Raw genomic sequence first — 13,341 nt, 5'->3', positions numbered from 1 at the left:
GCGGGGAGATATTCATGGACTCCGACCCTAAGGATTGTACTGCCAGCTCTGGAGGGGTGGGGGTAGCAAATACACAGTGCTGCACCTCCTCTCCTCTTCCTCCCCTTGCACTCTTCCCATCTTTTTCAGTAGCCAATTTCCCTTCCCTCAAATATTTCACTCATTTCAAATTTGTTCCCCTGAGATTTGTAGAATTCGGTGAGGGGACTGACTGATCCTGCAGTGAGGACCCAGACCCATCTGAGTTGCCCACATCTGGGTGCTTACCGCCCAGCCATAGTTGTCAAAATCTCTACTCCATTCCACATTCATCCTTGCGAGCCGAGTAAATGTTTAGTGGAAGAGATGTTTTCAACCAGAAATCTCACCCATGGGTGTGTTGCGCTGTCCTTATGCGACAGGTGTAAATAACATCTTGCTTTTGCCCCTGTGGTTACAGCAGTAAGAGTGGCAGAGACAGGGTTTTCTGTGAGCTGGGGGAGTACAGCACACTGCACTTAACAGGGAATGAGTCTGCTTTTCAGATCACTAACCCCTTAAGTGGGATCTGTACTTAAAAGGCACCCAGCAAGCGGGTGTGTGCGCACATTGTGTATGTAAAGTGCTTGAGATGCTGCTCTGAAAGCTTTGCAAACTGGCAGGCACCCAGGAGTCATCATCCTGAATTTGCTGGGGGAGGCTGCTGCTCTCTAAAAGTTTATTCTTTGCCTGGGACTAGCCCAGCTGAATGTTTGCTGGAGCGACTGGGTCTTGCTTGCCCAATCTTGGCTGCTGTTTGCAGATACTTGGGTGCCTCGGTTCTCCTGTGTGGGGTGGGCGCTGTTGGCTGAAGGAACAAGTGAGATGCTTAGTGTGATGGGGAGGAAAGGAAGGAGATGATGGGAGGTAGGAGAGAGGCTTTGTGGTCCTGCTATAGATAGGATGTTTAGCATCCTGTTGCTGAGGGGGCTGGGGGTGTCCAGCTGCGACAGTACTGAGCTGTGGCATCCAGTGGGCATGATGAAGGGATTCAGCCTGGGGTCTTGAACTCTCCCTGGTACAAATATAAAAGTTAGGGAAATAGTTCTGGGATGAGATGAGATGCCAAGTGTATGTGTGCGTGTGCATAACACTGTGTGTCTCTCCCTTTATCTTGCAGCCACTGTATTCATCAGATACTGGAGAGTGTGAATCACATTCACCAGCATGATATCGTGCACAGGGACTTGAAGGTAATATTTCCTCCGTGCCACAGAGGCTGAGGAGAGCAGCCAGGGGATCATTGGAAGAGGCAAGACAGGAATACTGTGTTGCCAGCTGGCAGGGTTTTTTTTACTTGAACTGGGCTCAGGGGATCCTGAAGCACAAATTCGCTCCTTCAGAGTTTTCTAGAGGGTGTGCTGAACTCCCAAGGAAGTTTTCAGTCTTCATGAACCTTGCCAGCTCTTAGCCTCTCTGAGGCAGCTCCAGGATGGAGTAGTTGTGAACCTTGGAGTGGAGTAGGCTTTCAGAGAAACTTGGGTAGGATTCATTATAATGAAGGACACTTTCTAGTCTGCCATTGAAGAGTTCTCTAGAGACCTGGGGCAATCTCTGTTCAATCTGCCAGGATGAGTTTGTCTGCACAGAGCATGTATATTTTTATTCTGCACTGTTGCCAAACACATGCCATTGGGCTAGGGCCGAGATGCACTACAAGAATTTTTCATGTCGTTTCTTTCTTCTCTCATCAGTAGAAGTGCTTTTAATCTAAAACTGAAACTGCTGGCCAGTTAAACACTGGGTGAATTGACCATTTGCCACTTTATAACACATTTATAGACCCAGAGTCCCCGCAGTGTAGTTACTTAAACTCCCTTCCTACGCAGTGCCAGCTGTACTGGGAGCTGGGCAGGCTCCAGAATGAAGAGGTTTGTGCAGGAAGGTCTGCCTGACCTGCAGCCCTCTCTGTCTAAAGTGGGAATGGTGATGGCCACCAGTAGTCCAGTTAAATTAATGCAGGATGACACCTGCTACTAGTGTTGGTTTTGGTTTGTTATACAATGTGTAAGGGGAAAGTATAAAAATATTTTGCAGAGAGCAAGGTAAAAGCATGTTGCAAGCTTGGTGGCAGTGTTTTCCCAGTGTTTTGATCTAGTGGACAGCTGTTAACCCTTAGTGTTTCTGGCAAACTCCCATGCAACACTTTTGGTCTTCTGATTCAGAGCTCTGTGAAAAGATGCAAGTGATCCACTGGGGAATGGCTGCTCTGGATTAGAGCTGACACCTGCTCTTGAGAAAGCAGCCTCCAAGAGGCACTATCAATAGCGTTTTCCAGTGCAGGATGGTTAAGTTTTCCTTTGCACCCTGTGTTCAGATATAGTGTTTTGCTTCCCCAGTTTTGTTTGTGTGAAAGTTGTGAATTTATTTAGAACTTATCAGCTGCTAGACACTCCCCACTGTAGCTAATGTGTTTCTTCTGTTGCTTGCTCTGATTCACTGAAACTATCCAGGCCTGAGGAGTAGCCATTTCTTTTAGCAATAAAAGATCCCATGCTCTTTATTTAATATTTAGCTCCTTGCCAAAAGCTTGGCCTTCAGGATCACTGTGTAATAACTGGAGAGCTTGCTTCAAGTGAAGTTTTGTCTTTTGCACCTCCCTTTTGTAAGCCTGTCTTTTGGCTGACACGCTCTTAAAGAACTTCAAATGTTGAGCTGCCCGTAGGGACCATAAGAAATTAGGGAATGCATTCACATCCTTACCAAAAAGTATGTGAAACCTGAGACAACCCGTATGTTGGCAAACATGCACATGGATAAGCACAATTAGCCTTAAGGTGTTTGTAGCTGTATTTTAGAAGCAAATAGCGCTTAGCTAGCACAAGCCTGGCCTAAATTTCACTGTTTCGTAGTCAAGCCAAGTCCAGGTGTGATCTGAAGTGGGGAGGGATTTTCAGTAGACTTCATTGGCCTTCTGCTTTAGGGATTTGTTTACACTGGTGAATTTTCATCAGTGTAGCTTGATTAACACAATCTTTTCCACTTCCCATATAGTGAAAAGCCAGTGGCATCCAAATGTATTGAGACCCAGTTCCCCTTCCTTCCATGCTGCTTATGGCAAGCACTGTGATGGGCAAGGCTGTTCTCCCTTCGTTCAAAGCAGAAGCAAGGCACATGCCCAGTACTTTAAGGCAGGTGAATGAGCAAAGCATCTTGTTCCTGTCAGGCAGAACAGGGATAGAGGGTTGCCGTGTGATGAAACTGGTGAGGAGACTGCAAAAAAGACCTTCATCAGGTTTGTGAAACCGAGACGAGCTCCTGTTTCTGGATTGCCAGGCTTTCATCTTGCTCGGTTAAAAAATCAAGTTGATATGAATTGCACAAATGATCAGAAGGGGTTGGGATGAGAAATCACATTTGTGCTGCCTGTCTACAAGTTGGGTTTCCTGCAGAGCTGTAAGAGCCACCACCTTAAAGGCTTTGGGGTTTTGAAGGGTCGTGTGTAACTAGCTGCTCTGGTGCTTCAGAGGAAGCTGCTGACTCTCAGTCCAGTTTTTGGAGTTGCATTAAGCCTTCTGCTGAAGTCCTCTGCTGGAACACAACAGAATTATGATTCGAGTGAGGTTCATGTGAGGCAGAAATGTGAGGGGCAAAAGTCTGTCTCCCTTTCCTGGCACATTGAGGAAGTGAGATGACTGCTTATCATATAGGTGACGGTGGCAGTATCAAGACAGCATATTTTACACTGCTGTAAATATGTAGCATGAAAAAAGAGCTTACAAGAATACTCACTGCTGTGCTGCTTATGCCGATTTGAGGCTGAGGCTTTTTCTGTAAGGGATGAAAGCTACTGCCTATCCAGATGATGCCTTCCTGCATTACGGTGCTGTATTTGGCAGCTCTTATTAGCATCATATTTACTTTTCCAGTGCCTTGGGGACTGTGTAATGGTCATGGGGAGAAACATCACTGCAGATTGTATTCACTGCATCTTCTCCCCCTTTCCTCCCCCCTCAATTACTCTCTGCGGGGATGACAGAAACAAATTTTGGGTTCTGTGCTGCAGGAACTGTACTGCCAGTGCCCTCTGGTGTCAGCATGTAACATATGGGCTGGGTTGGGAGAGGCTCTGGCTCCCACAGAGGATTTGTGTTAGACTTGAGGATTTTCTGCCACTGTAGGTCAAGGCTGTTTGTTGCTGTTGCTCTGCCTTCACCTGAAAAGCTTTAGTACATGCCTGCTGAATTCAGTCAGCAGATTGAATTTAATGGTGTCAATACTGAGGTAGGAGGCTTTAACGAGGATGTCAGTCTTTTATTCTTACCCCCTTTTTTCTTTCTTCTCCCCAGCCTGAGAATTTACTACTGGCAAGTAAATGTAAGGGTGCTGCTGTCAAACTGGCTGACTTCGGACTGGCTATAGAAGTCCAGGGAGAGCAGCAGGCCTGGTTTGGTAAGAGTGTTTGAGCTTTCCCACTTTTGCTCCCTGCTTTCCTGGTGGCTGGTTGAGTTGCACCCTCCCTGAGTACTTTCTCTCAGCTCTTCCAGCACGCTTGTCTGTATTTGGCATTGCTGCTTCCTTTCCAAGCATCTCAGCCTCTGGGTCCTTCGGCATGAGCCTAGGTGCAATAGAGGAAAGAATATGATAAATAAAGACAGAAAAAATGGCTATGCATTTCTCTATTTTTCTTCTTGGTTTACAGTAGAAGCTAGTGTTGGAGGTGAATGCAGCTGCTAAGTTTAGACCCTGATCTGAAGTTTCCTACTACTCAGGAGTGTAGACATCTGGAATTTTGTTTGGTCGTTTTACAGAAATGCATTTGACCTGGCCTTCCTCGGGCACATTTGGATTTGGCCTTATCTTTGTTTAGCTAAAACATAATTAGAAATGAGACCTTCTCAGGCTAAACATCAGCTCTGAGACTCTGCAGTGCTGCGGAGATGCTGGAGAGATGGCTGTTTCTCCTGGTCTGCCTACACCATTTGGCAATCGGATGTGTCCCATCTGTGTCTTGTGTTTTCAAACTCCAAGCCATTATATATAACAATGAGATAAGGCCTGGCTTACAAGTTTGTGCCCAGCTGGTTGACACGGTCCTTTCTTTTCTGTTTTTCCTGTAATATATAGACACTCGATCCCATCTGTTTTTTTTTTTTTTGGTCTTTCTGTTGGCTTACCAAGAGGTAGCTCTAGCAAATATGAGATGAAGGGTGGGAAATGGCGTTTGGAATTTGTTGGTTACCACTAGTGGATTTTGTGATATGGCAAGATCTCTTCTGCTTGGGTATTGTAAGTACTTCATGTCATCCATTTCCTGGCAGGGTTTGCTGGCACTCCAGGCTACCTCTCCCCTGAAGTCTTAAGAAAAGATCCTTATGGAAAACCAGTGGATATATGGGCATGTGGTAAGATTCTGTCAAAACATTTTACACTTAAACAACACCGTTTCATGTAGAAGAGAAATTCCTTATAACCTATTGCTGGGAGGGTGCACAGTGCTCCTTCTTATTGGGTGGAGAGATGAAGGCACGCTTGAGCATAAGCACCTTGTGTAGATGGAGTTAATATTGGAGCCTGAACTCACTTGATTCTGGCTCCTAATCCTTTCCTCAGGCCATCTATCAGATGTTTGAGACTCAAGAGATAGGACCTGTCTATGCTTTGCAGAGTCAGTTGTTTAGATAACTGTAGCAATTTCCTATTACACCAACTATGTAGGAGACGAAATACTGAAGAGAGCTGATTCTTTTAAAAGGAAAAAATGAAGTGTAAATATATCTGGGACTGATAAGTTTAAAGGTATGTGATATCAGTGTTGCCTGACATGGACTAAATGGTTCTCTGCAGGCCAGGAGTGTTAGCTTTGTCAGTGTCATTCTTGTCCCAAGACTATGCACAGTAAGCATCTAAAAATGTAGTCCTTCCTAAAAAGTCCCTTGCTGCCCAGCAACCCCAGGGGATGTGGCTTCATTTTATTCTGAGAGCAGCTGGGAGTTGTGGCTCACCAGCCATAATAACCCGAGGAGGATAGAAGGACATCATGCACCTTGTTCTAGCTCCTGGCAGCTGGCGTTAAGAGCTGAACATGAAGTGCCAGGGTGAGGTTCAGCAGAGGAGAGGTTTGTACTGTCTTTTTCTACCTCGGAAGGCTAAATATGGTGGCAAATGAAGATATAGAGCAATCATTGCCTTGGGGACTGTCAAGAGGGAAGGAAGAGGGGCTGAAGGAGTAATTGGCATATTAGCCTAACCATAGTATATCTGTGTCTCTCCCTCCCAGGAGTGATTCTGTACATATTACTAGTGGGGTACCCTCCCTTTTGGGATGAAGATCAGCACAAACTCTATCAGCAGATCAAAGCCGGAGCCTATGACGTAAGGGCACTTTCTTGCTGAGTACCTGCATGGGTGTAGAAGCCATCCAAAACATGGCACTATCTTACTTGGTGTCCAGCAGCAGGACCCAAGCTACTGTGCAAAGTGATGTTTGGCATGTTCATACACCTCGTTGTCTTCACTGCCTGGGATACAGTCCTGTTTGGGGCTACTGAAAGGATATGTGGAAAGCATCGCAGTGGGCACCAAGACGTTGCTGGTCATTAGGGAAATGCAGAGCTGGAAATGCAGATGGTGGGAAACGGTGTCTTCTAGTGCATTTACCATGAAGTGCTGCAGACATAGCCAATGCTAACTCTTTCAGGGGAGCAGAGGGAAGGTAGAATGAAGGAGCCTGTATTTATCAAGGCGTAATTAAAAGTATGGGGAAGTATTCTGTAGAATAATAGCTTAAATTATGGCCTCTGGTCTCCTTAGTGCCATAGTGGAATTTCTTCCAGCTGTGGAAAGTGTGGAGCCCAGTGAGAAGACTGAATGGCAGGGGCCTTTGGAGGGGTGGCTTTCTGGTGGGAATCAGCGTGGTGGGTTGGAGGCTCTGGTAAAAAGGCAAGCAGGTCATGGAACAGTTCTCAGAGCATGGCAAAACTGAGGTGTAAAAAGTGCCTGAAGGAGAGGAATAGCAAGGATGTTAGTACTGGGGAGCAAAGGTGGTGTAAAATGTGGTTTGGGTACCACAGCTTGAATGTTTGACATAAATTCTTCCATGTAAGGAGAGGCTCGGTAGGGAAGAAGGAACTCCTGGAAATCCTAGCTCAAAGCCTGTGGGCATGAATATCAAGAGGAAGTTGGGGAGTTCATTTTGTAGACTGTCTTGTGGTTTGTATTAAAAAAAAAAAAAAGGAGGAAAAAAAAAAAAGCTAGGGTTCTGCTGGACCCCAGTTACCTCCCAGCTTCTGTGCCTGAGACCATGAGAGCAGCTGTACTGGTGAGAACAAAGGTCTGCCTAACCCCATGACCTGGCTCAGTGGCTTCCTGAGTGAACGGAAAGTGATGTCTTTGTACTTGATAGCCTTAAATGGACTTGTGTTTTTCTCTTGCCTTTCTGCCGCTCTTGTTTCTGTGTTGCTTGTTCTTATTTGAAGTGGTTTTGCACTAATTATATCGATGGAGATTTTCAAAGCACTTCAGGGGTTAAATGTCTAACTCTTTCTGTAAGTCATGAGGAGTGAAGTGCCTGATGCCTCCTATCTACCTGTTGCTTTTGAATTCTTACCTATAATGGACCAGACGAGTTCCAGTAGATTCCTCTCCTGTTTTGCCTGGTAGAAAACAGCTCAAGTTTTACTGGTGTGTCTGCCCCCGGTGTCCTTACCCCAGCACTGAGGGGCCTGTATGCACTGGACTGGTCTGTTGTTCTCTCTTGACCATAGAGGAAGTGGCAACTGTGAATTGGACTTTGTGCTGTTGGGTAGGGGTTTTGCAAGGCATTACCATGAATACTTCAGAGTTCAGGTGGGGGGAAGTGTCCTGGCTTGAAAGCTCAGTATCATAATTTTTGAGTAGTCTCTATCAACGTTTGCGGAACAAATTGTATAATGCCTTGCTGATGCCTGAGAGTGCAGAAATAAGATTATATGCAAATCAAATATGGTGGATATATTTTTATGACCCAACTGAGCAAAGCACAAAATGCAGGAGAAAAGAGATGAGATAAACTTTTTCTAACTAATGTAGTACTGTAAGGAAATGTTCTCAGGATAGATCAGTCTTTCCCACCCCTTAAAGACAGGGGACTTTATCCCAACAGCACATTTATCTTTGTGTTCGCAAGTTCACCTGTATTTGTACAGTAGATTCGTAGAAGTGAGATGTACTGCGTTTAATCTCAGCATGCTGTCATCTATACCACATGCAAGCATCTGGAGGATGGCATAAATATCTCATCTTTATCATTACTGGAATTATAGCAGAGAGCAGTTACCCCTCGTGGATGATCAGCAGCTGAAATACTTGAGATTCTTTTCTTTGTTTCCATGCTTCTGTATTCCCTTCCACTATTACATCTCTGTTGCTCCCCAAGTAATGATTTCTGGTATGGTAGGTGCTTGCTAACAACTTGCTGGTGGGTTGCTACACCTCAGTGACTGGTACTGTTCCAGGATATTGTGCTTTATGGTGGGGAAAGTATACCTGGTGGAATGTTCTCTGTTAGCAGTTTTCATGAGGTTTTGCTGTATTAAGTGTTTGTGATTTTGCATATGCTGTTATAGCTTTTTAGCATGCTGGAGAAAGTGCAAGGTGGGATAAAAAAGATAGTGCTTATGTTTTTCGTGTCAGAACTCAGTTAAAAAGATCTGTAACTTCACTTTTTTTGACTGTTAAGTGTGAAAGCAATTCAAAGGTGTGAGTGATTCCTAAAAGGTTTTTAAAATGTTAATCTTCCTGCCTGTGCCTGGTGAATGGTACAGTGTGTCCTGCTGTCCTGCCCTACCATTCATTTGCTGGATTCTGTACGATTTTCATTTTTGTGTGGGTTTTCACAAAAATTGATGTGTTTTGCAAATATGTTGGCCCTGGTATCAAAAGGGCAAAAGCTGGAATTCAGCTGTGTAGGAGGGAGAATCTATTCTGCTAGTAGAAGATATTTTCAGTTCATCATCTGTTCCTTCTTCCTCTTTCAGTTCCCATCACCTGAGTGGGACACTGTGACTCCTGAAGCAAAGAATTTGATCAACCAGATGCTGACGATAAACCCAGCAAAGCGCATCACAGCTGACCAGGCTCTCAAACATCCATGGGTCTGCGTAAGTGTTTTCCTCTCTTACAGATTGATTTGTGGTTTACCCTGAACTGACATGTCAAGAAGACTTAGCTGCAGAGGAACCCAGAATATTGTAAATATTTCAAATTGTGATTTTTTTTTTTTTTTTTTTTTTTTTGGAGGCTGACCTTCAACAAGCCAACTTTGTCATGCTGTGGTGCTTTTATTGCCATTGTAGGTGTTGTGGTTTAACCCCAGCTGGCAACTAAGCACCACGCAGCCACTCGCTCACTCCCCCCCCACCCAGTGGGATGGGGGAGAGAATCAGAAAAAAAAAACCCCTCGTGGTTTGAGATAAAGACAGTTTAATAGGACAGAAAGGGATGAAAAATAATGATGATAATAATAATATGACAATAGTAATACTAAAAGAATCAGACTATACAAAGCAAGTGATGCACAATGCAATTGCTCACCACCTGCCGAGTGATGCCCAGTTAGTTCCCAAGCCGCAATCCGCCCCTCCCAGCCAGCTCCCCCAGTTTATATACTGGGCATGACGTTGTATGGTATGGAATAGCTCTTTGGCCAGTTTGGGTCAGCTGTCCTGGCTGTGTCCCCTCCCAACTTCTTGTGCCCCCTCCAGCCTTCTTGCTGGCTGGGCATGAGAAGCTGAAAAATCCTTGACTTAGTATAAACACTACTTAGCAACAACTAAAAACATCAGTGTGTTATCAACATTATTTTCCTACTAAATCCAAAACACAGCACTATACTAGCTACTAGGAAGAAAATTAACTCTGTCCTAGCCGAAACCAGGACAGTAGGAAAAAAAAAAAATCCCTTATTCTATTAGAAGTTTTGTGGCTGTCCATAGTTTCTGGTTTCCCCTACATCTCCTCTTCCAATCCATATCATCCTAAAACATCAGATGGAGTATGGCATCAGACAAAATATTTTAGGATCATTTTGTTCTTCATCTCTACTTCATTTTGTTGCATTGCATCTTTGCAATGTCGGAACATTTCTGCTGTGCTGCAGCTTAACTGGCTGTAAGCTTGAAATCAGCAAAAAATCTTTTGCTGTTCTGTGTATGTAGTTTCTGCCTTGCCAGACCCCACACATAAGTACTTTTCATCTTTTGCAAAGTTGGCAAGGAAATCCCAGAATGCAGCTGGGAGTGGGCGAGGGGAGGGCAGCAATGGTGTCCTTTTATCTTGGCAGGATGAAATAGTTCCACCTAAGTCTAACCAGATGCTCTTGTAATACCATAGCATACTTCTGCTTTCTAGAATGTCTAGTGTGTTCCTTTGCTCATTTGTTCTTGAGAAACTGTGGTGTTTTTTTCGTTGTGCCACAAAACAACAAATTTGCAATTTAAACTTACTTATGTGAACATCTGTGTAACAGGGGTGTAGTGTCTGCTGTAAAGTGATGCAAGTTCCTTGGAAGTCAAAACTTCACACTAGCTGAGACTTTGCATCTCTGTTTTTTTTTCTCCTTGCGTGCTTGTAATCAATAGCAGTTCCTGTATATTTAACTTTTGTCCTAATGCCTGTAACCAAAGCTGTATGTATTACAATAGCTTGCTCCCTGTGGCAACATAATATAGAATGCTTCGAGAGAGGCTTTCCTTCCTCTGAGCTCTGGGGAGTTTGACTTCACTTCACAGCCATTTCAGCCTCTCACCCAAACTGCCTCTGTTGAGTCTGTTGTTTCCATTTGCTCTGCTGTCTCTGTGTGTGCAACGTTTTCTTTCTGGAGATGTGTTGCTCCTCTGAAGTAAATGTGGTAGAAAATCTTAAAAGTTTATCTGAGACACTGAGTTTCTTAGCGTCACTGAACTTCTGAAGTATGTGTCCTAACTCTTGAAAGCCCACATTGAACAACTGGACATCACTGTTGCTCCTAAGGAGGCTGGATGGACAGTGACCACCAAAGTTGTCAGAGGACAGTTTAGCTACATTGTCCCTCCACACTGCCATATGTACTGCAGCAGGTGACTAGCTTTGACAACAGGATCAAAGCAGAGACTTCCCATGAAACTAGCTGAATATGAGCATGGTTTACAGTTCTTTTGGGTATTGCAGAATTTTTTCCCAGCAGGAGAAAGGTAATGGAGGGTTTGTACACGCTGATCTGCCAAGTTAGTAATTCACCCACTGCCCTTGTAAAGGGAATTCAGGCTTGTGGCTCTACGCAAGAGCAACAGCTACTTTGGCATCAGTCTCTGGTTTCCCCATGTGCTCTCAATGACTGGCAACACTTCTGGGAAGTTCTCTTTTTGCAGCTGATGGGATCCCAGTCTGCTGTGGGTGACAGGTGTGCATCACTGGGTAGAGGTTATGCTCAGGTTTTTGCATTGGTACAATAGAGCTATATGATCTTTCCTCTTACACACTGAAAATCTATTTCTGCAAAACTGATGCAAAGATGCCGAGGCCTCTGGTAGTCAGGCACTTATATTCAGGGAGCTGCCATGTCCAGCAAGGCTACTGCTCACTGGTATTCACGTACTGCTTGGAATTTCCCCTTAGAGCCGTAACTAATGCAACCCAGATCTTTTCCGTAGTGCCTCTAACTCAGTCCCCCATGGGTATGCTTGTTCATTTGACTTTGTCTTCTTACTGTCTTGATCCATTTGTGTGCCTGAGAGACAGGGAGCATTGATTCTCACCTGTACCTCAGTCACAGAGTTTCTTGGGCACAGTCCTGTAATAGTCAACCTTGACTTCCCAATACAGCAAGACGTGTTAAGTTCTTAAGTTATGAACTGGTTGCAGTGTTTTGCAGCCATGCAGTGGTGAGAGGCTTGGCCATGTCAGCTTGTACGTCACGGTTGCGTGCAAGTGGAGCGAACTTCTCTGGCTGATTTGGTTACGGTATATTCTTGATCTTTTGCTGTTCCTGTTTTTCAGCAACGATCCACTGTCGCTTCGATGATGCACAGGCAGGAGACTGTGGAATGCTTGAGAAAGTTCAATGCTAGAAGGAAGCTAAAGGTAAGTATATGGTAGTTTGCCTTAAGTTTGTTTTTAGTCCTCTGGATTTGAGGTTAATGTCTTCCTAGCAACAATATTTTTTTTATGATTAGCTCACTAACGTTAGTGAAGTACCTCGTGGTCCTCCAGTACAGGATCCTTAAGTAGTGTATTGAGGAGCCGGGTAGTTTCTTTCTCCAAAGCTGTAAGTTTCCCATGCCTCTTCTGCTACATAATCACCCCTTCTACTTTCTGCAAGAGAGTTGAAATAGAGCAACTAGTTCTTAAATCCTGGGGCTTTTAGTTCTGATCACTCTCTGCCTCCTAGTAATAGTGTATCAGTTGCCTGTAGCTAGGGCAAAGCCTCTGGCCTGTGCATGAAGCAGCTATCTGCTATTTGAAAGCTATGAAGCAGCTATGTGTCTAAGCATAACTCTTAGTGCCATTTTAGATTTCCTAGGCTGTCTTGTCTGACCTCTAGCTGCTGCTCTAGAAAGGCAGGACTCTGAGCGGTCCCATATCAGGTCCAACAGCCACATGTGGGAATCCTGGATACACTAGGACTTTCCAGGGTAGCATTGGGATACCTCTGCTTTGGCACCTGACACGCTGTGTTCTCCAAGTGTCAGCCCAGCCCCTTTCTGAAGTGAGTGACACTGTCTGTTATCCCTGCTTTCTCTTCCCCACAGGGTGCAATCCTCACGACGATGCTTGTGTCTCGGAATTTTTCAGGTGAGTTCTCACTGTTCCCATCCCTTTCTTGGTTTTGTTTTGTGTGAGTGAGTCAGGGGATATTTTAACCATTTTGGGGTTGAGTAGGAGGGGAGGGAACATGCTCACAATTCGTCATGGTTTAATGGTGGTTGCTTTGCCTTGGCTGGTGACCAGTGTGAAATAGGAAGTGATTTGTTTGGGGAGGAGCACATGGCGCTGTAGTCTGGTACAAAACAGAAGGAAAGTCAGCTGCCACAATCCTCTCATGATATCTTGTTATCAGATTATTTTTGGGAAATTCTAGCTGGCATTTGTTAGCTTTCACATCTGAAACAAGGAGTCAAGAACTCTTATGAAGTAGCAGTGATTCCTTTAGACCTGAGGTGGGGACACAGGGCAAGTAATACTATTGGTGAGAATAGGGACAGGAGCTATTTGGGTATTGTATTACTTTGACTCATCAAAAATGGGTCTGAAGCATCTAGCTATTAGAGTTTTCCTTCTTGGAGTCTCAGAAGTGGTTTTCATCCTTTTAAGCTTAATAACGGGTAGTCTGGCTCCCACCCAACTGCATTACGTAGTGCACTTACT

The 13,341-nt window shown here is 44.6% G+C and overlaps 1 protein-coding gene across 5 annotated transcripts in view; it reads left to right on the top strand.

Annotated features, from left to right (window-relative positions):
- CAMK2G (calcium/calmodulin dependent protein kinase II gamma) overlaps positions 1 to 13,341 on the top strand; it is a 119,603-nt gene that overhangs the window by 70,807 nt on the left and 35,455 nt on the right. For all 5 annotated transcript variants that reach the window (XM_050898901.1, XM_050898898.1, XM_050898899.1 and 2 more), the window contains exons 6-12: positions 1,139 to 1,211; positions 4,308 to 4,410; positions 5,280 to 5,363; positions 6,239 to 6,333; positions 8,976 to 9,098; positions 11,974 to 12,057; positions 12,726 to 12,768. In XM_050898901.1, the coding sequence (XP_050754858.1) occupies positions 1,139 to 1,211; positions 4,308 to 4,410; positions 5,280 to 5,363; positions 6,239 to 6,333; positions 8,976 to 9,098; positions 11,974 to 12,057; positions 12,726 to 12,768 (605 nt within the window). The remainder of the gene's footprint in view (positions 1 to 1,138; positions 1,212 to 4,307; positions 4,411 to 5,279; positions 5,364 to 6,238; positions 6,334 to 8,975; positions 9,099 to 11,973; positions 12,058 to 12,725; positions 12,769 to 13,341) is intronic.

This window comes from Gymnogyps californianus, chromosome 6, assembly GCF_018139145.2.
Source record: "Gymnogyps californianus isolate 813 chromosome 6, ASM1813914v2, whole genome shotgun sequence".
Taxonomy (NCBI): domain Eukaryota; kingdom Metazoa; phylum Chordata; class Aves; order Accipitriformes; family Cathartidae; genus Gymnogyps; species Gymnogyps californianus.
The sequence above is the reverse complement of the archived record's forward strand: the minus strand, read 5'-3'. Positions and strand labels throughout refer to the sequence as shown.